The 25,352-nt window shown below is 40.7% G+C and overlaps 1 protein-coding gene across 2 annotated transcripts; it reads right to left on the bottom strand.

Moving 5' to 3' along the window:
- Positions 1-214: 214 nt before the first annotated feature.
- Positions 215-25,208, bottom strand: ZCCHC8 (zinc finger CCHC-type containing 8). Of its 2 annotated transcripts, XM_020282892.2 has the most exons (14): positions 24,534-25,208; positions 22,802-22,844; positions 20,404-20,478; positions 18,607-18,712; positions 17,408-17,485; positions 12,335-12,438; positions 12,154-12,219; positions 11,518-11,578; positions 10,914-11,056; positions 10,483-10,625; positions 7,866-7,987; positions 5,462-5,548; positions 5,104-5,221; positions 215-2,250 (listed from the first exon to the last, which is right to left on the bottom strand). In XM_020282892.2, the coding sequence occupies exons 1-14, from the start codon at positions 24,964-24,966 to the stop codon at positions 1,469-1,471; spliced, it is 2,361 nt and encodes a 786-aa protein (XP_020138481.1). In that variant the 5' UTR covers positions 24,967-25,208; the 3' UTR covers positions 215-1,468. The 2 variants fall into 2 exon arrangements, with proteins under 2 accessions (XP_020138481.1, XP_075852632.1); XM_075996517.1 differs by lacking the exons at positions 12,154-12,219; positions 12,335-12,438; positions 18,607-18,712; ... (1 more) ...; positions 22,802-22,844; positions 24,534-25,208.
- Positions 25,209-25,352: the final 144 nt, after the last annotated feature.

Raw genomic sequence — 25,352 nt, 5'->3', positions numbered from 1 at the left:
CTATGATTTAGGGAATAGTCTTTAGTTGAAGACTGGACTCTCGAAAACCACTTCTTGAATGTGGACAAGTCCCTCTAACCTCTCTCTGCCCCCCTTTCCTTATTTTTTCCTTAATTATTTGCCTGATAGAAATGTTGAGTCAGATAATGTATGTAAAAGCACTGTGCAACTTATCATAAAGCATTGCTTTTACTATGTACTTAAACTCAGAGGGAAAAGAAGCCAAAAGTATTTTATTCTATTTCTAGCACAGTCTGTGGGGGCCTTAAAAACAAATTGCCCCCCACCCCATTCATATAATTTTCATTCCCTTTATTGTTTATAGAACAGTAAATTTGATTACTCGAGTTCTCAGAAATGAGAAGTAAATCTGGAATGGTTCTATCTTGCTCCCACTGTTGGCCCGAGAGCAGGGTAACACTACCTAAGACTAGTAATTCAAGATCATCTAAACATTTCTTTTCATGAACTTGACTAAGTATAAAGACGTAAGGGCATTCCACATAAAGACAAAAACCATAGTTTCAGCTCTATCTTATATAATTGACAATTAAAAGCAATTTGCTTGTCTACTTTAAAATTTTTAACTATTAATAATCTTAGGATTCAAATCTAGAAAATTATTTTTGTACAAAGGCTAGCTGCCTTCCATTCATTTTTTTCAAAATTGCTTTAAAAGAGTCTGCGATTTCTATATTTAAAGCTGAAATCCACCAAACTTGCGATTTCATAATTGTTTCCTTTGCTATCACTAAATTTTGCAACCATATAATTCATCTCCACACTTACAAGGTTATATACACTAATTTAACTGTGAATCACTTTTTTTGCATTCAAAGTCTTAGATTATGTATATGAAAACTAATTTATTAAACCTCTGTACACAAAGATGAACATACCTGTATAGCAAGCTTATATGCAGAATGAAGTTACAAAAAAGTAAAAGTGTTATTAAAATTGATGCATGTAAATCACTTATAAAAATACCCCAAATGGATAAAGCTGCTCATCCCTGATTTTTCTCATTTGGTTGTCAGAGTTGAAATATGAATTTAAAATGGTTAGAATTTTTTCTTTTAAAAAGTGATATATTAAACTTATATACAGGATCATTAGCAAAACGTAGAAAGGGAAAACAACGTACAAAAGACAGATAAAAACCACTCTTGACAGACACTCACAATCCAAAAATAGTATAAACCTTAACAAACTACCTCTAAACCAGCTCAAACTTACATTTGCCCCCCCACCCAACTTTTTGTCAGTGAGAATGAAACATTGTAAACTAGTGAGCCCAGTCTTCTCATTCTTTAAAATAGGCTTGACTTGAGAACACAATTAAACCTTGGGTAGAATTTTAAACACGGGAGGGACAAATAGGAAAACAATTTTATCTGTCCACTTAGTACTAATTAACAGAAGACAAAGTTATAGATAATTAAATAGCTCCTGGTGCTATGCCAAGCAGTTACTCAGAAGCCTTTTTATTTTTCTGCTGGTTTCGGGGCGAGTTCTTTAACAAGTTTCTTATCCTGAGGTACATGCCAGTAGATTCTGCCATATTCTCAAATTCAAATGGCGTTATTCCCGTTGCAAATTTGCTCATGTCAGGGATGGGGCTGTGAATTTTAGTGGCCATGGAAGGAGTGGTGTCTGAGTGAAAGAGCTTCTGGCCACCTCCATTCCTAATGTCACAGTTTGATACGACATTGCCATTATCAAGAGGAGCACCTTTAATGTCTACCCGAGCAGACTCTTCATTCTCCTGACAGAGCGATGTAGCCTCAGCATCGGGACCTGAGGAATGTTCAACTTCCGATTTCTCTGTACAAGCATCTGGTACCTCAGGCTCATCCAGCACCACCTGCTTTTCAGATTCTTTTTCCTCTGGGACGGGGAGATCTAGTTCATTCGGAGAAGGTGACGAGGCAACAGAATTCCCAGTTAAAGGTGTGTCCACAGGAATATCAGAATCACTGTTCATGCTCTCCGCCTGCTCAAGGGCCGCCCATATCCGCCTCTGCTGTTCTTCAAGTTCTTCTAGAGTCAGTGCGTCCTCGTCCATAGCTGCAGATGCTGTCCTGGGCTGGGGTGAGTCACTGGGAGTCAGTGGCGGGGTGCCCTTGGGGAGCGGAGGAATGAAGACGGGCGGAGGAGTTCCCTGTGGCAGTGGAGGAGGAGTGCCAGGAGGTAATGGTGGCTGAAACCGAAAAGCTTCGCTGCTCTGGGAACTATGAGCTACCTCCATATCTGAAATGAGAAAGTTAAGAGATACTTCAGCAGTTGTAATGGCATTTGGTTTTACTAAAATTATTTGAACTCAGCTGTATTTCATAATTCCACACTGAATCTCTATACTCACAGGTCTGGGACATGGAATCCATTTCACTTTTAACACACAAATTATACGCTACTAATAAAACTTTCCACAAGAAAGTGAAAATTAGACTGACTCAATGTTTCTTCTCCTTGGAAGTGAGCTGCTCAGAGAGGTCATTCCCACTGCCCCTCCTTGTGGAGCTGTGGCCCTGAAGCAGCTGGATGGGGGGGCTGCATGGTACAAGGGTAGACAGGGATGGCCTTGACTTAGGCCCACTGACTGGGTGCTAAGAAGGCAGCCTAGTTCAGCTGGCAGGCCCACCTGGCCTTTCACTAAGCAGAGCTAAACGCTGGCCTTGATAATTTGACCTCTTACTTACTGTATGATCACTTAGTAGTTCAGAACCTAGGCAGGAAAGGGACTGCTATTAACACCCTCAGAGAGCTTGACATTTAGTGTGTTGGCAGGCAGCACTGAGAAGTATTAATAAAACAGGAGGACTGATGAGGGGTGAGGAGATACCTGGAGAGGTTTTTGGTGGAAAGAAACATGAGGACATGTGAGGCTTTAGGCCTTGGGCCCCAGGGTGTGGCCACAGTGTTCTGATCATAGCACCTTGTGGAGACTCACACTGGCCCATCTTTTAAGTCTGTGGATTGGGCAAGGAACCTCTGGCCACATGGTCCTTTGTCCTCAGTAGGTGATATCTCATGGTAACTTTATTTTTAAGTGTGGCCATCTCTAAGGAGGCAGAGGACCTGTAAACAAAACCTAGGCCAGGCGCGGTGGCTCACACCTGTAATCCTAGCACTCTGGGAGGCCAAGGCGGGCGGATTGCTCGAGGTCAGGAGTTTGAAACTAGCCTGAGCAAGAGCGAGACCCTGTCTCTACTATAAATAGAAAGAAATTAATTGGCCAACTAATATATATAGAAAACATTAGCTAGGCATGGTGGCGCATGCCTGTAGTCCCAGCTACTCAAGAGGCTGAGGCAGGAGGATCACTTGAGCCCAGGAGACTGAGGTTGCTATGAGCTAGGCTGACGCCACGGCACTCACTCTAGCCTGGGCAACACAGTGAGACTCTGTCTCAAAAAATAAATAAATAAACAAAACCAGTTGCTTTTGCTGATGGTTGGGCCCAAAGGGCCTTTAGCAAGTGGCCTCAGGACCTTGAGCTATACTGAGCAGGTGTGTGCAGGCAGGCGGAAGCCTCCCTGGATGCCAGCAGAGGCTCAGGAAGCAAGACTCCACTACAGACTGCAGGGCAAGGGCGACACGGTGAGTTGAGGTGCAGACTACAACGGTGAGGGCCCAGCATTTGTCAGGAGGTGTGGCTGAGACAAAGTCTGGATGGTATGGAAATTAGTCACGTCAGGCCCTTACAAATAACCTCTGTTCTGCAAAAGTTCTGTTTGCATCACAGAGAACTAATGCAAAAAGAAGGTCCTGCCTGCATTATAGAGAGCTAGCAAAGTTCTAATTAAACCAGGGTTAGTAAGACAAGTGCTGCATCTTGTCCTATATTTCATTCTGATTGACAGCCAAGGAAGGACTGTGGAGGCACTCAAGTTGGAACCTTAAGGCTCTGGCCATAGGATCAAGAGTCTCACCTCACCATATGGGCTCAGGTTGGTATGAGAGAGAGAGACACTTCCCCTAGAAGGTAGGTTTCTCAGGCTTTAGCAACTCCCTAAAAAGACATAGAAGAGCCCCCAGCACAGGGCTGAAAATGACTGCACAGAAGCGTGTAGACCTGGTGACAGGAGTGCCAACCACCACCAATCCTCAAACTTTGAGAAATGGCAAATGCCTGAAATGATCACACATGCACAGGCATATCCCACAGTATTTTATAATGCGCACAGGACCCAAATTCACTTACTGAGAGATTTCACCTGACTTTACATTCACAGGTGGTGGAGACAGACTAGCACTAACTGACCAGCAGCCTTGAGAGACTGAAAGCAAATTTTTACCCTCACTCAAAAAACACTGAGTCTTGGCTATGGTGGTTGATAATACTGAGAAGTGCAGGACTCTGGGAACATAATTTTGTCTGAGATAATGGCTATACGCTTTTCAGGAATTACCTGTTTTAAAAATTTCATAGGTATGTGTGACAAAGGTTGGGATAATTTTGTTTCCTATGAACTCTTTGGCCTTGTTAAAACTGAGACTGGAGAATGAGGGCTGTAGGTGCTGGAAGCCCAGGCTGTGAACTCTAACCCTGAGACTGACACTAAGCAGAGTAAAACATTTGGGAAAATAATTTGAGGGCTTTGATTTTGAAGTCACTTGTGCAAAATAATTTGATTTTGGACTTTAATGCCTTTGAGCTTTAAGGGGATTTAATCCATGACCTTTAAGTTCTCCCTAAGAATTTGAAATGGGAGCAGGGTTCATATATACATATAGGGCAACTTATATTGCTGACATCTTTATGTATTTTTTCTTTTTTTTTAGAGACAGGATCTCTCGCTCTATCACCCAGGCTAGAGTGCAGTGGTATGATCACAGCTCACAGTAACCTCATATTCCTGAGCTCAGGAGATTTCCCTACCTCAGTCTCCCAAGTATCTGAGACTACAGGCACATGCCACCATGCCTGATTCCAATTCAGTTTTTCTCAGTGATAGTGGTGATACTCTGGTCTCCAAGAATCAAAGAAAGATTTACTATCTAGTCAGTGCTCATAAAGGAGTTTCCCCTTTCTCATAGAACTCAGGAGCACACAAACTCATTCTACCTCCTCGATGAAATCAAAGCCAGGATGAAACCTACCTGAGTCGAGCTCCATATCAGTGAGGGAAGCTGCCGAGCTGCTTTCCTTCTTCTGCTTCTTTGGGCTGCATGGGCTGGACTGAGAGGAAGACCTCTTGCTGCTGGACCTCACACTCGGCTAAAGGAGAAATCCAAACACAAGTTAGATGGGTTAGATAAGGAACTCCATTCCTTCACTTAAATGATGTAGAAAAACAATCTGAAGCTTGATCTAGGTAAGTGGTGAATTTAGCTAGTTTTCCTTTTGATTCATCAGATAACAAAGCAAGAAGAGGTAACAAGATGCTAATGAATCACAAAATCTCGCAGATATCCACAACAGATTTTTATATAGACCAGACCCTTAAAATCTATTTACCGATTGGAAGTTAGAAGTAAGGAAACTGGCAAACACATCCTTCTGCTGGCATGCCTGCATTGGTATGGAACCAAACATCCTCCATTCCTAATGATGAAAAGAGAAGGGAAAAACATGTATTTAGAAAATGTCATGTTGTGAGATTTTGCTCAAAGGAGGTAGAGTGGAGTTTCAGATTACATTCCTGCTTCTTATGTGACTTTTCCTCACTGGAAATTAAAGAAAATAATGGTATGTTTGGGGGGTGGGGGACCTACCCATAAAATAACTATGACTTAATTCAAAAAGACTACTTGACGTAATGCTTGGCTAAAAAAGGTTCTACCTACTGCAAGCAGAAGTTGTAGGCAGTAACAACTCCTTTTGGACCTTCCTGGCTCTGGCCTCTCTCCCGTCATGCCCAGGCACTTGTTAACTTCTCCTAACCTACTTACACTGAATTTTCTACCTTCTGTTCTTTCTCTTTCCAAATAGAGAACTGATCTTCAAGGTCCAACATTACTGTTTCTCTTTCATCTCCAAGAGCACATTCAAGAGTGGCTTGCACATGGTGGCATGTGTTCTTAGAAAGAATCACTCTGAGCTCTAGTGAAACATACAGATTCCAGAGTCCACTGAGTCAGTTAAGTCTACAGGTGGGACCAAACGATGTGCATTTCTGGCTAGGTGAAGTGGCTCAAGCCTGTAATCCCAGCACTTTGGGGACCAAGGCAGGAAGATCACTTGAGGCCAGGAGTTCAAGATCAGCCTGAGCAACAGAGTGAGACCCCATCTCTACAAGAAATTTAAAAATTAGCCGGCGTGATGGCATGTGCCTGTAGCCCCAGATACTTGGGAGGCTGAGGCAGGGGGATCACTTGAGCCCAGGAACTTGGGGATGCAGTGAGCTATGATGATGCCACTGCACTCTAGCCCTGGCAGCGGAGTGAGACCCTGTCTTAGGAAAAAAAATAAGGAAAGAAGGGCCGGGCGTGGTGGCTCACGCTTGTAATCCTAGCACTCTGGGAGGCCGAGGCGGGCGGATTGCTCAAGGTCAGGAGTTCAAAACCAGCCTGAGCGAGACCCCGTCTCTACTATAAAAAAATAGAAAGAAATTAATTGGCCAACTAATATATATATATAAAAATTAGCCGGGCATGGTGGCACGTGCCTGTAGTCCCAGCTACTCGGGAGGCTGAGGCAGTAGGACTGCTTAAGCCCAGGAGTTTGAGGTTGCTGTGACCTAGGCTGACGCCACGGCACTCACTCTAGCCTGAGCAACAAAGCAAGACTCTGTCTCAAAAAAAAAAAATAAATAAATAAATAAATAAGGAAAGAAAAATAAAAAAAAGAACATGCATTTCTAATAAGTGCCTTGAAGGGACTCTGATGTAGACTTGGACCCACTTCCAAAAGCCCAGATGGCTTGTATCATGCAATTTAGCCCTTAATGAATTACATACTATCTTGTGTGATTCATCACTTTGCTTACTATATTCTAAATTCAAATCTTTGGCTTCTTCCCTGCTGTCCAGGTCCTAAGAATAGTTTTTAATAAAACAACAACACAATAGTTATTTGTTGGATCTTTTTTTTTTTTTTTTTTTTTTTTTTTTTGAGACAGTCTCACTTCGTTGCCTAGGCTTCAGTGAGTGCTGTGGCATCAGCCTAGCTCACGGCAACCTCAGGCTCCTGGGCTCAAGTGATCCTACTGCCTCAGCCTCCCAAGTAGCTGGGACTACAGGCATGCACTACCATACCAGGCTAATTTTTTATATATATATATTCTTAGTTAGACAACTAATTTCATTCTATTTTTGGTAGAGATGAGGTCTCGCTCAGGTTGGTTTTGAACTCCTGACCTCGAGCAATCCTCCTGCCTCGGCCTCCCAGAGTGCTAGGATTACAGGCGTGAGCCACCACACCCGGCCAATTGTTGGATCTTGAAACAAGATGAAAGTTAGAAAAGAGTAGTTGGAAAAACCACTCATATACAGAATGAGAAATTTTATTTTGAGGGTGAAAAAGGCAAGAAAGAATAGAAAAACGAGTCATAGCATACCTAGATGTATTACAGACAAAAATTTATTTCCCAAGTAATTCTGTAAAGTTTATAATACTGCCTCACAACCATCTATATTTAAATAAATCTTTTAATTTCAGAATAGTTTTAGATTTATAGAATCTAATCAATCTATTTTAGCTCCTTTGCTTAGGGCCTAAAACCAGAAAAGACTTTGATTTTGATGAATACAAGATTTCACTTGATTCTTGTCAACATAATGGAAATTAAAAAGTTAAACATGTAAGTAACAAATTTACTTCTTTATGTAACAATAACTGCTACATAAGTTAATATTTTGAATAATCTTTAACATAATAATGTCATTTCCCAGCAAGAGGGAAAAAAAACCAATATACTTACATCTGGAATTCCTCTGGGAGTAGATATATTAAAACCTGGATAGTTTACCAATTTCGACAGATCATAAGTGACAGTTTTATTCTGTTGTACTTCTCCAACTTCTGTTTCCCCATCAGCACCATCTATTATAGACCATCAAAAATGTTAATATTGCTAGATGTCAATACACACCTCTCCCCAGGCTAAAAGTACACCTGGAAAGTGTTTATACTCATAGCAACAGTATTAATCTGAGAATGGCTTTAATTTAAACAACGTGGACACATCATTTTGATAAAAAGAAATACTTAGGCTGGGCTCAGTAGCTCATGCCTGTAATCCTAGCACTCTGTGAGGCCAAGGCAGGAGGACGGCTTGAGCTCAGCAGTTCAAAACCAGCCTGGGCCGGGCGCCGTGGCTCACGCCTGTAATCTTACCACTCTGGGATGCCAAGGCAGGTAGACTGCTCAAGGTCAGGAGTTCCAAACCAGCCTGAGCAAGAGCGAGACCCCATCTCTACTATAAATAGAAAGAAATTAATTGGCCAACTAATATATATAGAAAAAATTAGCCGGGCATGGTGGCGCATGCCTGTAGTCCCAGCTACTCGGGAGGCTGAGGCAGCAGGACTGCTTGAGCCCAGGAGTTTGAGGTTGCTGTGAGCTAGGCTGATGCCACGGCACTCGCTCTAGCTTGGGCAACAAAGTGAGACTCTTGTCTCAAAAAAAAAAAAAAAAAAGACCAGCCTGAACAAGAGTGAGACCCCATCTCTACCAAAAATAGAAAAATTAGCCAGGCGTGGTAGCACACGCTTGTAGTCCCACCTACCTGGGAGGCTAAGGCAGGAGGATCACTTGAGCCCAGGAGTTTGAGGGTTGCAGTGAGCTATGATGATGCCACTGCACTCTAGCCTGGGCTACAGAGCAAATCTTCAAAAAAAAAAAACCACCAACAAAACCCAAAAAAAACCTACCAAACATTCAGGATATTAGAAATAAAACTAAAGCCTTTTGCTCCTCTTTCTCTTCCCAGGGTAACCACTGTTGAATTGAGTTTGCTGGGTACCAATTAAGAATTTTTCTTTTTTCTGAGACAGAGTCTTGCTCTGTTGGGAGGGCTAGAGTGCAGTGACGTCATGATGGCTCATAGCAACCTCAAACTCCTAGGCTCAGGAGATATCCTGCCTCAGCCTCCTGAGTAGCTGGGATCACAGGCACATGAGATCACACCTGGCTAATTTTTCTATTTTTTTGTAGAAATGAGGTCTTACTATGTTGCTCAGGCTTGTCTTCAATTCCTAGCCTCAAGTGATCCTCCTGCCATGGCCTCTCAAAGTGCTGGTATTATGGGCATGAGCCACTGAGCCCAGCCAAGACCCTTTTTCTTAAAAAAAAAAAAAAAAAATTAATATCTACTTCATGCTAGGTACTATGTTACATGCTAGAGGATTTATTGGTGAATAAAAAAAGCACAGTTTTAACAATTATGAAGCTTAATATCTAGTTGGGAAAATGGATAATATTCAAATAGAACAGGGGTATATAATATAAATATATATAAATTGTGATATGGTTTAAAGGAAATGAACAGGGTACAGTGATAAAGACCGGCAGGACAGGTAGGTGGGATTAGGGAGAGACATATTTAGGTGAGATGGCAGGGAAGATCTCTGAGTGTAAACCCTAGAATCTAGATGGTTCTTGGTTAAGACCTTTTAGAAATACTTTTTACATAGATATGTCCTCAAAGAACACAGAGCATTTTCTCATCCATGTGGGTTTTTTAAAATTTAAGATCAATGGTACCATAATGTGTAAGTTAAACCTGCTTTTTTTATATATATATTTTTAGTTGGCCAATTCATTTCTTTCTATTTTTTTTTTTTGAGACAGAGTCTCGCTTTGTTGTCCAGGCTACAGTGAGTGCCATGGCGTCAGCCTAGCTCACAGCAACCTCACACTCCTGGGCTCAAGCAGTCCTACTGCCTCAGCCTCCAGAGTAGCGAGGACTACAGGCATGTGCCACCATGCCTGGCTAATTTTTTCTATATATATTATTTGGCCAATTAATTTCTTTTTTTTATTTATAGTAGAGACGGGGTCTCACTCTTGCTCAGACTGGTTTCAAACTCCTGACCTTGAGCGATCCTCCCGCCTCGGCCTCCCAGAGTGCTAGGATTACAGGCGTGAGCCACCGCGCCCGGCCCTAAACCTGCTTTTTAAAATTAATTAATTATTTATTTTTGAGATAGAGTCTCACTCTGTTGCACGGGCTAGAGTGCTGTGGTGTCAGCATAGCTCACAGCAACCTCAAACTCCTGGGCTCAATCGATCCTTCTGCCTCAGCCTCCCGAGTAGCTAGGACTACAGGCATCTGCCACCATGCCCGGCTGATTTTTTCTATATATTTTTAGTTGGCCAATTAATTTCTTTCTATTTTTAGTAGAGACAGGGTCTCGCTCTTGCTCAGGCTGGTCTCGAACTCCTCAGCTCAAATGATCCGCCTGCCTTAGCCTCCCATACTGCTAGGATTATAGGCGTGAGCTACCATGTCTGGCCTATCACATTTTGTTGTGATCCTTTTAATTACAAAAAAAAGATAACACTTCAGCTGACATCTCCAACTTAACATACCATACCTTTTCCATCATAGAGTGCAAGACCTGAATTCTCCAATTCAGCCTCTTTAAGCCACCCTGGTGGGTACCCCAGCTGGCGCATCCGATAGATAAAAGGTGGGAGGCTCTTATCCGTCACACCCAGGGCATCTTGAAGTTCCTCACTAAGTAAAAATAAAAGAGGAAGAAAAATACTGAATTCTTGTATGTATGAAAACAAATAATGTCCTGATATTTTAAAATATTTCTGTCTTGTATTTACATAGCATGTAGCACGGTGCCTAACAAATACAGAGTTAAGATTTCGATAAATGTTTTTGAATGAATTAATGTATGTTACCTAGGGCTTTGCTAGAGTACACTTACATCCTGATAATTATTTGAAGATACACAGAATGTTCCAAATACTGGAGAAATAAAAATAACATTATACAGTAAAATGACAGGAGTACCTAATAACTCCTGGCTTGAATCTTCCAAATCTTTCTTCTACTTCTTCAGCATGATATCGCTGCTGAAAATTCTGACTGTTTGCCTCTCCACAGGCATCCATATACTCTTTTCTCTTTTCGCTTATTCGAGCAGCATTCCGAGGCTAAATCATGTTTGAAAGAATGGTATCAAGCAACTTCAAAATATTTTACAAATTAAGTAAAAATAATTACTTTTTAAGTCAAGCAGATTACTTTAGTTTTAATGTATCAAGAACAAGTTTAAAAGAGGATGGATATTTTAGAAAGATAAGCAAGGAAAAGAAGTAGTCACATTAATTTCTTACTACCTCAGTATTATCATAACATAAAATCCAGTTTTTAGAATTCACTGTCTAAAAATTAACTCATATGTTTCATTCCCTTCAAATACAGACAGTACTGTCATAAATTGTTATTTTAACATTTAATGTCTTGAAATGTAAGCACGAATTTGAAAAGATTTCAAATTAAAGAACCACAGGAAAGCAATAAAAGAAATTTCTTCATATCACACTATGGCATAAATGTGTTAAAAACATAGAAAGTTCTTGTTCAAAGACTTTTTTATATGAGAAAAATTTACCATTGGGCAATCTTTCATTTGATGTTCTTCAGAACCACAATTGAAACAGTGAGGCTTTGGCCTATTTGGTCAAAAAACAAAGATTTTGATAATGTAAATAAAAATACGAAAGCAAATCAATAAAATTCTATATGACAGCAAAATGCATCAGAGACAAGAAAGCAAGTAGATCACAGATCACTAACACCTGCAATAAGTACACATACATCTCCTGTATTTAGTGATTTAAACAAACAGTACTGTGCAGAGTCTTTTAACCAAGAACCATTCTGTTCCTGACTAATCTGTTACCTCTTTTGAGTTTTTTCAGTGGTTAATAACAGAAGGATTGAGGCAAACAGATTATCATATTTTAGTTAGGTAATGTGGAAAGAAGGCAGATGGTTATAAGACAGCAATCAAACAGACAGCAACAATTATACCTTTCCACCCACCCAGGCATATTAGGTGTTAACCAATGAATTCCAAGTAACAGATGATCAATTTAAACATTTAATGTATGTCCATACATTGAAATTATAGCTCAATCGGTACTTTATAGTAAACCAGCAATAACGAATATTAACTTTTCAAGCTAAAAGAGTTTATGTTTTTTTGTTTTTTAAAAAAAGGAATAAAACAACTCCCCACACAAACCTTTTTGCCTTTACTTGTATTTCTTGCCCTTCTAGAGAAACAATGTGGCTGAAGACTTGCTGGTACCTTTAGTGAATTTTATTAAGGAATAGTTATCATAGTCTGCAAAATTTGGAAATTTTTTAAAAGGTGAACTTATTGGCAAGATGCATAAAAGATCTTCATTCACTATGTAGGATACTTGGGTATTTCCCATCCTTCGGTAAGCTGAGGGTTTTCATTTAGTAGCGGTTGCCCCAATTTATCAAGGCAAAAATTAGTAAAATACAGGACACTTCCTACAACCTGCAGAAAACAAGTCAAAAAATATTGCTATTTAAGCAGAAAAAAAAAGACATTAAATAATGTAAGACTATGATTAACTGTTTTAACAATTTATTTGTGGATGAAATTAATAGAAATAATAATCAACTCCCTAAAGGAGCCAGATTTTGATGTGTAAGTAAAAACTACATCTTTAAATTCCCCTCTCTCTCCTAGATCACTGAGTTCTTCCTTTGTATTGGATCATTACTATCAGCTGCACTCTCTCTAGAATTCAAACAAAAAATGAAAACCTTGACTCTCATATTTCCCTCTAATGCCCCATCAATCCATTGCTTCTTTTGGCAGCAAGGTCCTCTATTTATTTCCTTTCCTCCCGTTCACTCTTTTCTGTTCCCTCCAATTTTTTGGAAAACTTCCATACAGGTCAATTGATAAAATGGTACAATGAATAGCCTTGTAGCCTTCACCCAGATTCAACTATTGTTAATAGGCTGACATTTTTGTGTGCGTACTTTTCTCTTCACACACACACACACACACACACACACACACACACACACACACACACTTTTTACTGAGCCACGTGAAAGTCCGTTGCAGACATCATAACACTTCATCCCTAAGTATTTCAGTATGAGCCTTCTAAGAATATTATCCTACCAACCAAAATACCACCGTTGCATCTAGGAAAATTAATTAATAACTCCCTGGTACCATCTATAGCCAATCTACATTCAGTTTTCCCCACCATCCCCAAAATGTCTTTTACAACTTTTTTTTTCTTCTTCTTTTTGTTTTTGCCTAAGCCAGGATTTGATTAAGGTTCATATGTGGCATTTAGATGTTGTATCTTTTTAGTTTCTTTTAATCTATCTGGAACATATTTCCCACTTTTTTTTTTTAATGACACTGCCATTCTCTCTGGAACATTTCTAGCAATGCTTTTGTTCCTATCTGTTCGAATCACCGCACTAAGCTACTCGACAATGGAGCTCCCCAAGGACCTCCACACAGCCAAATTCAACGGGACAGTTCTCGGTCTGCATCTAATTCAACCTACCAGCAACAACTGACACAATTGATTCTTCCTTCCTCCTACAAACACTTTCCTCCCTAGCCTGTCAGGACACCATTCTCTCAGCTCTCTCCCTCCCTTGCTGGCCAAGCTTTGGTCTTGTTTGTTAGATCCTTCTCCTTTCTCCATCTTCTATAAACTGGAGTGCCCTGGGCTCAGTCCTTGGTCCCCCCGTCTACATTCACTCCCTAGGTGCTTCACCCAGACCCACGGTATCAATGTAACTTATGCGCTCATAACTCCCAAAGGTCAGAGTCTGACCCCTCCTAACTCCAGTCTTGTATACCAAGTGCCAACTTGACAGCTCTTCCTGGACATGTAGGTGGCATCTCAAACTCATCCATTTAAAACTGAATTGGATTCCTAGTCCCCTCCAAACCTGCTCCTCCTCCAGTCTTCCCCATCACAGAAAACACAACGACATTCCAGTTAGTTGCTCAGGCCAAAAACCTGAGTCATTCTGACAACTCTCTTGCACTCATATTCTACAGCCAATTCAATGCGTTTCATCAGCTATGCTTTCTCCATGTAACCAGCTATAGACAATGTTCCACACAGAACCCAGTTTCTCTAAAAATTCAATTGTATCATGTTACATTTCTACTTAAAACCCTCCAATGGCCTCTCATCTTACTCAGAGTAAAACCCAAAGTCCTCACTATGGTCTATGAGGCAACATAAGGATTCAGATTATATACTCTGGACTCTGAAGATCTCATTTCAAACTCTAGCTCTGTTACTTACTAGCCCACTGGCAAGTTACTTAGCTTTCCATATCTGCTTCCTCATCTGTAAAACGGGAATATAACAGTAACTTCATGAGTAGTGTCTGTAATGAGCTTAGAACTTACATACTAGTATCTCCTACTGTCAGGAGTATTCTTCACTCAAACTGCACCCTCAGCTCACTCCCTTAATTCACCCAGGTCTTGGTTCAGATAAGCTGTCACTAACAGGCTGTCATGATACAAACCACCTTCCCCATGGTTAGTCTAACTCCTTACAGTGGTTGATTTTTCATCAGAGTACCGCCTTCCCCCACCAGGATGTCATTCAGTGAGAGCTGGGACTCTGCCCTTTTTTTCACTGCTGTGTGCCTGGAACCTAGAATGGTCCTTGGCACAAAGCAGCATTCAGCAAATATTTATTAGTATTTGTTAAAGGCCTAAATGAATAAACACATGAAATTCCCAATTTCTAGGTAGGTCCTACATTAAATATCAAAACCTTTGAATTAGAAAGAAAATGAAGTTACCTGGTTCAAATACAGGAATCATTTATTCTTTTTGGTTTTTTTTGAGACAGTTTCACTGTGTAGCCCAGACTAGAGGGCAGTGGTGTCATCATAGCTCACAGCAACTTCCAACTTCCGGGCTCAAGTGATTCTCCTGCCTCAGCCTCCTGGGTAGCTGAGACTATAGGCACATACTACCAAAGTTGGCTAAGATTTCTATTTTTTGTAGGGACAGGGTCTTGTTCCTGCTCAGGCAACTCCTGACCTCAAGTGATCCTCTCTCCTCGGCCTCACAGAGTGCTAGGACTACAGGTGTGAGCCACTGCACTGAGCCCAGAAATCATTCTTTAAAGTGCCCTATCGGCTGGGCGTGGTGGCTCACGCCTGTAATCCTAGCACTCTGGGAGGCCAAGGTGGGCAGATTGCTTGAGGTCAGGAGTTCGAAACCAGCCTGAGCAAGAGTGAGACCTTGTCTCTACTATAAATGGAAAGAAATTAATTGGCCAACTAATATATATAGAAAAAATCAGCCGAGTATGGTGGCACATGCCTGTAGTCCCAGCTACTCGGGAGGCTGAGGCAGGAGGATCGCTTAAGCCCAGGAGTTTGAAGTTGCTGTGAGCTAGGCTGATGCCACAGCACTCACTCTAGCCTGGGCAACAAAGTGAGACTCTGTCTCAAAAAAAAAAAAAAAAGAAGTGCCCTATTGAGATCTCAGTCTTTATTTGAATCCAGGAACATTCACTTTTCTTTTTTTTTCAAGAGAGAGGGTCTTGCTCTGTCACTCATGCTGGAGTGAAGTGGCAGGATCATAGCTCACTATAATCTCAAACTCATGGGCTCAAGCAATTCTCCTGCCTCAGCCTCCCCAGTAGCTGGGACTACAGGCATGTGCCACCATGTGTCACTAACAGAATTCACTTTTTTTTTTGAGACAGAGTCTCGCTTTGTTGCCCAGGCTAAAGTGAGTGCCATGGCATCAGCCTAGCTCACAGCAACCTCAATCTCCTGGGCTCAAGCAATCCTACTGCCTCAGCCTCCCGAGTAGCTGGGGCTACAGGCATGCGCCACCATGCCCAGCTAATTTTTTGTATATATATATATATATATACATATATATATATATATATATTTGCAGTTGGTCAATTAATTTCTTTCTATTTTTTTTTAATAGAGATGGGGTCTCGCTCAGGGTGGTTTTGAATTTCTGACGTTGAGCTATCCGCCTGCCTCGGCCTCCCAGAGTGCTAGGATTACAGGCGTGAGCCACCGCACCCGGCCCAGAATTCACTTTTTAAATGAGATGTACCACTTTATTTTTAACATCTGATAGAAATTTTGGCTTTCTAAAAGTTGAGTTGAAATATACCCCCCAGGCCAGGTGCCTGTAATCCTAGCACTCTGGGAGGCTGAGGCGGGTGGATCGCTCAAGGTCAGGAGCGATCCTGACCTTGAATCAGCCTGAGAAGGGCGAGACCCTGTCACTACTAAAAATATAAATTAATTGGCCAGTTAAAAATATATAGAAAAAAAAAATTAGCCGGGCATGGTGGTGCATGCCTGTAGTCCTAGCTACTGGGGAGGCTGAGGCAGGAGGATTGCCTGAGCCCAGGAATTTGAGGTTGCTGTGAGCTAGGCTGACACCATGGCACTCTAGCCTGGGCAACAGAGTGAGACTCTTGTCACAAAAAAAAAAAAAAAAAAAAGAAATCTACCCCTGTATACTCAATTCAATCACTGGTCCTAATTCTGCCACTTAACACTTTAAAGGGTGATATAAAATGATACTTTTTCCAAATAAGAGCTTTTATCCTATTTGCAGAGATGTGACATCCCTTGTAAATCTTTTCAACATGGCTTGTGGGCTCTTCATCACCCCAGCAGCCCCATGTCTTTAAAAGTGTGGTGTATCAATGGAATACGAAATATAACAACATAGAAATGTGAAAACTAGTCTTTCTTTTTATAGAATAGAGGACTACATTTTTTTAAAATTATAAGCTACAAAATCATACCACGTTATGTGTGTGTGTGTGTGTGTGTCTTTTAAGAGACAGGATCTTGCTCTGTTGCCCAGGCTGGAGTGCAGTGGTGCTATCATAGCTCATTGCAACCTTGAACTCCTGGGCACAAGTGATCTTCCCACCTCAGCCTCCCTAAGTGCTGGGTTTATAGGTGTGACCCACCACTCCTGGACCACTACATTGTATTGACACTACTGGATTTTGCATAGGTACTGAAAGGCTGTTAGACTAAATGTAGGCCATCCTTCTGACGTTTCTTCTATTTTTCACCCACCATTTGAGTCTGTCAACATTTTAAATTCCAAATTTGCCATCTGTTGTATTAGCTATCTATCCCTCTCAGCTTCAGCCATCTCTTTACATTCAACAAGCATGCTTTCTCATCCAAGTTCTCAAAGATAAACAATGAGGTTTTCAGGACAAAAACAAAGTCCTCCAAGTAAGTCTATTGTGCCCCCAGGTCACAATGCAATAGTTACTGAAAAGCAAACTATAATATTCAGAGGCTAAAGTTTACACTGTTATTTATAACAGAAGAATGATGTGATCAATTGAAGACATACGATATACCACTTTATCATTTAAATTGCCACCCAGTTGACAAAGGATAGGAAATATATCTGCAGAACTCAAAACTAAAATGTCCAAACTTACACTAAAAGCTTCCTTGTTGTTTTTAATGGCACCAGATTCTTCTACTTTATGATCCTCTTCTAGCACAATACTGGATGGCTAATACAAAGAAAAACGTACATTACAAAGAGTAACCAATGTTTTCACAATTTTAAATTTTAAATCTTAGGAATATGAACACATACTTCTTTTATTTTCTAATACATACCATTGAGGTATATAAAATTTTGGATTTATCATTGTCATAATTAGGGTAAGTTTAGAAGTTAAGCTAAGAATGTTATGAAGGAAATTTCACATGGGAAAACTGAAGTATAAAGAGAGAGCTTCCTCTGATGCACTGGCATGCACTATGACTTTCGTGTTAATGTTAATTATGGAACTTTCAATACATAAACTGCAAGGCAGACTTTATCTTAAAATCAGATAACCAGGAAGATTTAGAAAATATACAATTTTAGATTACTGGTCAATACTGATAATATAACCCTCACAGTCCTCAAGCTACTACAAAATTCTGAAGAGTTCCTTGAATCAAAAACAATATTCAGTGTGATTTTTATTGTTAAATATATTTTGCTTCTTGAATCTTTAAAAATTATACAGAAGACATAAAAATTAAAGGCAATAAAAAATTCAATTAATCAGAACACTCCTATTTTCCAAACCTTGAGGATAAAGTTTATTTGAGAGATTCTTACTTACCTTAATTTTCAATTTAAATAAAAAGCCCAGTAATAATTCTGATTTTTTAAAACATACACTTATGCTCTAATATTTACATAGTGAAATTTCTCAGATTTCTTTGGGTACACTATGGATTTCTTTTTTAAACACGTTGGGGGGGGGGAAGGATAGCACATGTCTGTTAGTTTTATAAAAAGAATCCATCTTTTATAAATCCCAGAAATTTAGATATTTTTTCTGGCCTGAAATTAATTTTCTGCTCAAAACCATGTGTCCAAGTTAGGAAATAGAAAAGCTTCAATTTTGAGTGCAGCCAGGTCTGGATACGACTCCCTTGACCAAAGGAGCCACAATCCCAAAGACCATGTGGCTGCACTGCTCAGCCTTTGGAGAAGAAAGCCAACGGGCGGAAGGGAGGTGAACAGACAATCTTACAATCACTTTGGTTTTGATTCAAAAGGATTATCATGGCCTAATAATTGGCAGTGAAAAGCATAATCTACTAATCTTAAAGTCTCTTAAATTTGAAATACCTGGGGCAAAAGATTAAAGGAAGTCTTTTCCACATCATTTTTCTGCTGTTCCTCAAATCTTTTTACTAAATTTGATACAAATTCCTCTATTTCTTGATGATATTGCCTGTATAAGAGGACAAAATGGTCAGAACCCAGACAGAGTAAAACATTTAATAGACTGAAGTCGTATACATCATTATAAGATGTCATGTGTAAATTCTGTTACTTCTTTTTTCAGAGGTTTATCAAATCACTGACTCTTTGTAACACTCAGGAAATTATTCCTAAAGGAAAGATACAAATTGTTGCCAAGTTAACAAAATGATTATGATAATGTAACACAGCGTCTGGCATAACAGTTGCCAAACAGTTGTGTAAAGAATGGATTTTATTCCACAGAGGCAGTACTAATTAAAAAAAAAAAAGAAATAAAAAAAAAAAGAATGGATTTTATTTGTAAATTTTATGTGCTTAATTTTTGAATAGATACTAATGTAAATGGTCCAAAATCCAAAAGAAGTAAAAGGGTTACATAATGAAAAGCTCCCTTCCTACCCCATCTCTTAGCCACCTACTTCTGCAACACAAAGACAGCCAATGTATTCGGTTCTTCCACATCCTCCTCCCAGAGACTATTTATACACATATAAGGAAACATCAGTATAAATATGAAACTGAAAAAAATAAAAGCAAAATGCAATGCAGGAAAAAATACCGAAGTCTACCCTATCGCTCCAGGTCAAGAACTAAGCTCATCAAATACTCTGTAGTGCTCAGTTCAGGTGTCAAAGGAGCCCAGGTCTTATTAGGCTGCAAGTGGGCAGCGACAATGTCTCAGACACAGCTTCTTTTTCACAGACTTGATGATCTTTGATGGTTCTTCTAGCTATGACATCCTAAGGTTTCTGCAGGTGAAAATGCCAGGTAAATGGTGCAGAAATCAGACTGTCATGAGCTAGAGTAGATATCAAATCTATGGGGAGGAGGGACAAGACACAATAGTACTAGAGCCCAGTTGTGCCCAGCTCTTTTCTGCTGCTGCCCTACCCCCCAGAGCCTCGGGTTCCACTTCTGCTGAAATAAAGTAGGTTATGGGCCTGGCACCATTCCCTCTACCTTTTTGACCTTGGGCAGCACGTAAGATAACAATATGATTAAGTATCTTGGGTGGAGGCAAGCAATTGTCTCAAATGTCTGTGACTGTGTTCTGAGGTGCACAAGTTTGAGGCAAGGCCTCAAACCATTTCAGAACACTTTAGCAAGCCCTACTACAGGAATGCACAGAATCGCCCTAAACCCAAGCATGCTGGATGGCTTGCAAAAGTCTGGTTTTGCTATTAAAAAAAATAATTATGTGGGTAGGCTTCAAAGATAGCCAACATGGAATCCATTGCCTGATGTGGGGAGAGACGTGGTTAACATTATTATTGTTGTTATGGTGGTAGTGGTTATTTTTACTGGAAGCTATTTATTGGGCTCTTATAGGTGCTCATTTAGCTACCTAAAGGGTAGTTACTCATAGGACTCTATTATCCAGGGAAGAAACTGATGATACAGAAAAGTTCCGTGACCTCCCCGCAGACCAGAATCATATTCAGGTCTCTATGACTCCAATGTCCTTGCTCTTAATCATGATTCCATACACTTAAACTCCAAGAGCATTTTAAGAATAAAGATAAGTACAAATGTTTTAGATCACATAAAAAAAAAAAAAAGAATAAAGATAAGTACAAATGAAAATAGCACAATTATAAAAGACATTGTTTCATAAGCACACTAATTCATTATATTTAGGAAAGGGAAAAAATTACTTACTTTGAAATAGCATTGTTCATAAATAGAATCTGTAATAAAGGTCCATCTAACTTAGTATTGTTCACCAATACTCCACTAAAACAGAATTAAAACATATTCTTAGAAGACATTAAAGTAAAACTTGCTTTATAATACACATAACTTTTATAATTCTTAAGTACCAAAGATCATATATTTTGCAAATAAGATCATGAACAAAGAACTACAGTTTTCTCAAGAAAAATCTAAGCTTTTACCGATTCTATGTACTTTAATGGTTTTATACAAAGGTACCTCTTATTTAACATTAATATGTGTATGTGGGTGTGTATATATCTAAAAATATACGTTTTTAGAAAAGGAATCTCACTTTGTTGCCTAGGCTGGAGTGCAGTAGCCCAATCATAGCTCATTGCAACCTCAAGCTCCTGGGCTCAGGCAATCCTCTTGCTTCAGCCTCCCAAGTAGCTGGGACTACAGGTGTGTACCACCAAGCCCAGCTAATTTTTTAATACTTTGTAGAGGCAGGGTGTCGCTTTGTTGCTAGGCTAGTCTTGAACTTCTGGACTCAAACAATCCTCTTGCTTCAGCCTCCCAAGTACCTGGGACTACAGGTGTGTGCCACAAAGCCCAGCTAATTTTTTAATACTTTGTAGAGACAAGGTCTCACTTTGTTGCCAGGCTACTCTTGAACTCCTGCCCTCAAACAATCCTCCTGCCTCCGCCTCCCAAAGTGCTGGGATTACAGGCATGAACCACCAAATCTGGCTAGCATTTTTAGAAATGTTTCACAAAAAATTAGGAACTAATCTTTCAGTTCTTAATGAAAAAAGTTTCTCTACCTAATGCCTAGTTTCTTTAAAAGTAGAGTGGGAGCAGGGGAGGAAGGACTGGATAAACCAGCAGGTTACAAGAATATATTTCTAAAAGAATCTGAGTGAATTTGGCTCGGAAGTATATGGGAAAACAAAACACTTATAAATGGATTGACTCTTGGAGGGTAAAGCACATTGCACTAAATATCTCAAATCCAAGATTCCAAAGCAGAGATATATATATATAAGTATACTATTCCTGGATTTGACTTGCGAATACTGCCAAAAACAGAACTAGAATGCAGCCTGGAAATCTGTACTATATCTCTTCAGAAACCAGGGACCAGCTGTTATCTCTGATTCTTCCTCTCTCACCTTCCTCATATTCTTCTACCTGTATAGCATGTGAAATAAGTCAGTTTGTATTTAGAATTGTTCATATCAAGTAAAGAAATAAAATTAAAATATGAAAAAGTTCAGAGACTTGTTTTAATTTGGGCAAACTTCAGGTTTTAAAAATGCATGTTTTTTAAGAGCCACATGCAAACTGCACAGTCCGTGGTTGAAGTCCAGTTTGAGCAACCAGCTATAAATACACTCAGCTGGAGAAATCTGAATATGGACTGAGTAAGGGACCTTATTAAGGAAATCATGCCAGTTATTAGGTGTGATCATGGTGTTGTGGTTATGCATGAAATAAGTCTTTATTTTTAAAAACACAGGCTTTTGGCCAGGCGTGGTGGTTCACGCCTGTAATCCTAGCACTCTGGGAGGCCGAGGTGGGCGGATTGCTCAAGGTCAGGAGTTCGAAACCAGCCTGAGCAAGAGCAAGACCCCGTCTCTACTATAAATAGAAAGAAATTAATTGGCCAACTAATATATATAGAAAAAAAAATTAGCCGGACATGGTGGTGCATGCCTGTAGTCCCAGCTACTCAGGAGGCTGAGGCAGAAGGATTGCTTGAGCCCAGGAGTCTGATGTTGCTGTGAGCTAGGCTGACGCCACAGCACTCACTCTAGCCTGGGCAACAAAGTGAGACTCTGTCTCAAAAAAAAAAAAAAGGGCCGGGCGTGGTGGTGGCTCACGCCTGTAATCCTAGCACTCTGGGAGGCCGAGGCGGGCGGATTGCTCAAGGTCAGGAGTTCGAAACCAGCCTGAGCGAGACCCCGTCTCTACCAAAATAGAAATAGATTAATTGACCAACTAAAAATATATATACAAAAAGTTAGCCAGGCATGGTGGCGCATGCCTGTAGTCCCAGCTACTCAGGAGGCTGAGGCAGTAGGATCGCTGAGCCCCGGAGATTGAGGTTGCTGTGAGCTAGGCTGACGCTACGGCACTCACTCTAGCCTGGGCAACAAAGTGAGACTCTGTCTCAAAAAAAAAAAAAAAAAAAAAAAAAGTTTAATGCACTTATGAGAATCCTTATTTTACCCCCACAAATTAAGAATAAAGGACCATTACTCTGATCTCTTCAGAGTTTGTTAAACAAATAAAAATGACACAAAAATACTACACACTTTTCACAAAGAAATTGTGACTAAATACTAACATGAGGATAAATAACAAGGGACAACTATGGTATATTTTCAGTATCTCATACCTTGGTCGAGTCAGAATGTTCAATTTTCTTTTAAGTTCTTGATGTTATTACTTGTTAAGGAATGTTAGCCCTCATTAAACAGAATCATGCAGATCATAAAATTCAACTCCTCCTCCTCTTACTTTTGGTGTCAGAATGCTACAAACGTAAAAGACTCAGAATACCTTGAGGATGACACACTTACTGAGCTCCTGTTTTGTTGCAGGGCTAGGCATTGGGACCTAAAAATTACTATGGTCGCCCATAATATGCCAAAATAAAAAAAAAATTAAAAAAAAAAAATTAAAAAAAAAATTACTATGGTTTCATCCCCTTGAACATATACTTTAAGACACGATCTTTAAGCTCAAAAGAAACAAACTGAACCAAAAACATTTTCAAACAATGATGTCCTTGTCAAAAGTTTCAACAGCTAATTAAGAAAATTTTCCAGGCCTGGCGCGGTGGCTCACGCTTGTAATCCTAGCACTCTGGGAGGCCGAGGCGGGCGGATTGCTCGAGGTCAGGAGTTCAAAACCAGCCTGAGCGAGACCCCGTCTCTACTATAAAAAATAGAAAGAAATTAATTGGCCAACTAATATATATATATATAAAAAATTAGCCGGGCATGGTGGCTCCTGCCTGTAGTCCCAGCAACTCGGGAGGCTGAGGCAGGAGGATTGCTTAAGCCCAGGAGTTTGAGGTTGCTGTGAGCTAGGCTGACGCCACGGCACTCACTCTAACCTAGGCAAGAAAGCGAGACTCTGTCTCAAAAAAAAAAAAAAAAGAAAATTTTCCAAGTCAAAGCATCGTGATATATGATAAAGAAAATGCAGTACAACAAGCAACTAACAAGAATCTGGGATGCAATCTATGGATATTTACTTATAATCCTTTCAACTTTCTTGTATTTTGAAAATTTTCTTAACAAAATGTCGAGGAAAAAGGCAACATATTTTAAAAAAAAATCTGACTTCAAAAACCTTAAAAGCTGACATACCAACCACTTTCAGGGCTCTTTACAAATTTTAAAAGGAAAACTACCCGAACCAAAATTATCTGTATATATGGTTTTAAAAACCCTAAGAATGTAAATAAACATACTAGCAAATCCAGAAAAAAACTGTTACCATGTAACTTAAGCCAAACAGAAACTTATTTGGCGCGTTTTCCCCAAAGCGTTGCAATGCATCTTCACCACAGAAGCTAGCTCAAAGTGGAAAAACTCTAAACTTAATCTCCAATTTCAATCAAGCAATTAGCCATTTCTCTTTGCGCACCCGGACTCCCTCAGGCTCCCAACTCTGCATCCTAGGACCACCAGCTTTTTCCCCCGCCATAAAAAACGGATCCAAGGTCTAAGTATCTGGTATCTCCTAACATACAACCGACGGCATGAACTTGAGCTTGGTTGCAAAATATGAAATGGGAGGACCCTAAAGAGAGGAAGAGAAGTGGTGGCCAGTCTACAATCTAACAGTCGAGCAGTCTACAATAGCCCTGTAAAACGGAACCGGGCCGGGAGGTGGTGAGGGCAGGAGGAATGGATCCAGTCAGGAGACGGATTTCCAGAAAGGAAGGTTTGCGCCGAGGCCCCACGGCAGCTTGCACTACCCGAACCCTAGATTGTCAGCCCGCCAGCGGGACGCGAGAAATTACTTCGAATTCTTTGCCCTCTTGGAATTTCCGCCCACGCCGGGCGCTGCCCCGACCCCACGCCCGGGTGACAGGGCCCAGCGAACAGGAAGGATATTCTCGGCGCGGAGCTGTTCGATGGTTTCCTCGCATTGCCGGAGCCGCTCCCGCAGCTCTGCGTCGCCGGCCCCGTTCTCGTCCGCCTCGTCGCCGTCGTCGTCCTTGAAGCGGGTGTGAACGGGCTTTGGAATCGACTCCTCCGGGTGGTCAAACGCCTCGAACAGCTCCAGGTCGCCAAAATCCACCTCGGCCGCCATTTTGGGCTGTGGAAAAGATTCGAGAAGGGGCGGAGCCGGCCACGGGGGCTGGGGGCGAAGGTTGTAGGGCGGCACCGCTCTCGAGGGCCTGGGCCACGCTAATCCACCCTGTACGATTCTCTCCACACGCAGACCGCCAAGGCTGCACAGGAGGCGGGGCCAGTCCCGACAGACTACAATTCCCAGAATGCAACGGCGTCTCTCGTCCCCACTTCCGAGATTGCTCGGGAGCATGGCATGCCGGGACGTGTGGTTTCTAAGAGACTGTTAACGCATTGTTTGCTTTGCATACTGGGATTGGTCCATTTTTGAAACGTGAAGAAAAACTGACTACCGCAGAACGTGTTAAAACAATACGGATTGTCCGTGCTAGGCAAGCAAGGCTGAAGAAAATCAGAGTACGACGCATGCCTTATCATAGATTCTGGCGTGCGTGCTTAACAGCAACAAGAGAATAAGGAACTCCAGCTTTGCCACACATGACGTTTATGATGTTAAACAAGCTACTTTAGTTTATTTTAGTTTATTGGGCTTGGTTCATTTTTTATGTAAAATGAGTTAGATTCTACGATTTTAGATTTGTCTGTTGAGGCTTTCTGTGGTTTCTCTTGTTTAATCAC

This window comes from Microcebus murinus, chromosome 22 (genome assembly GCF_040939455.1).
Source record: "Microcebus murinus isolate Inina chromosome 22, M.murinus_Inina_mat1.0, whole genome shotgun sequence".
NCBI lineage: Eukaryota > Metazoa > Chordata > Mammalia > Primates > Cheirogaleidae > Microcebus > Microcebus murinus.
The sequence above is the reverse complement of the archived record's forward strand: the minus strand, read 5'-3'. Positions and strand labels throughout refer to the sequence as shown.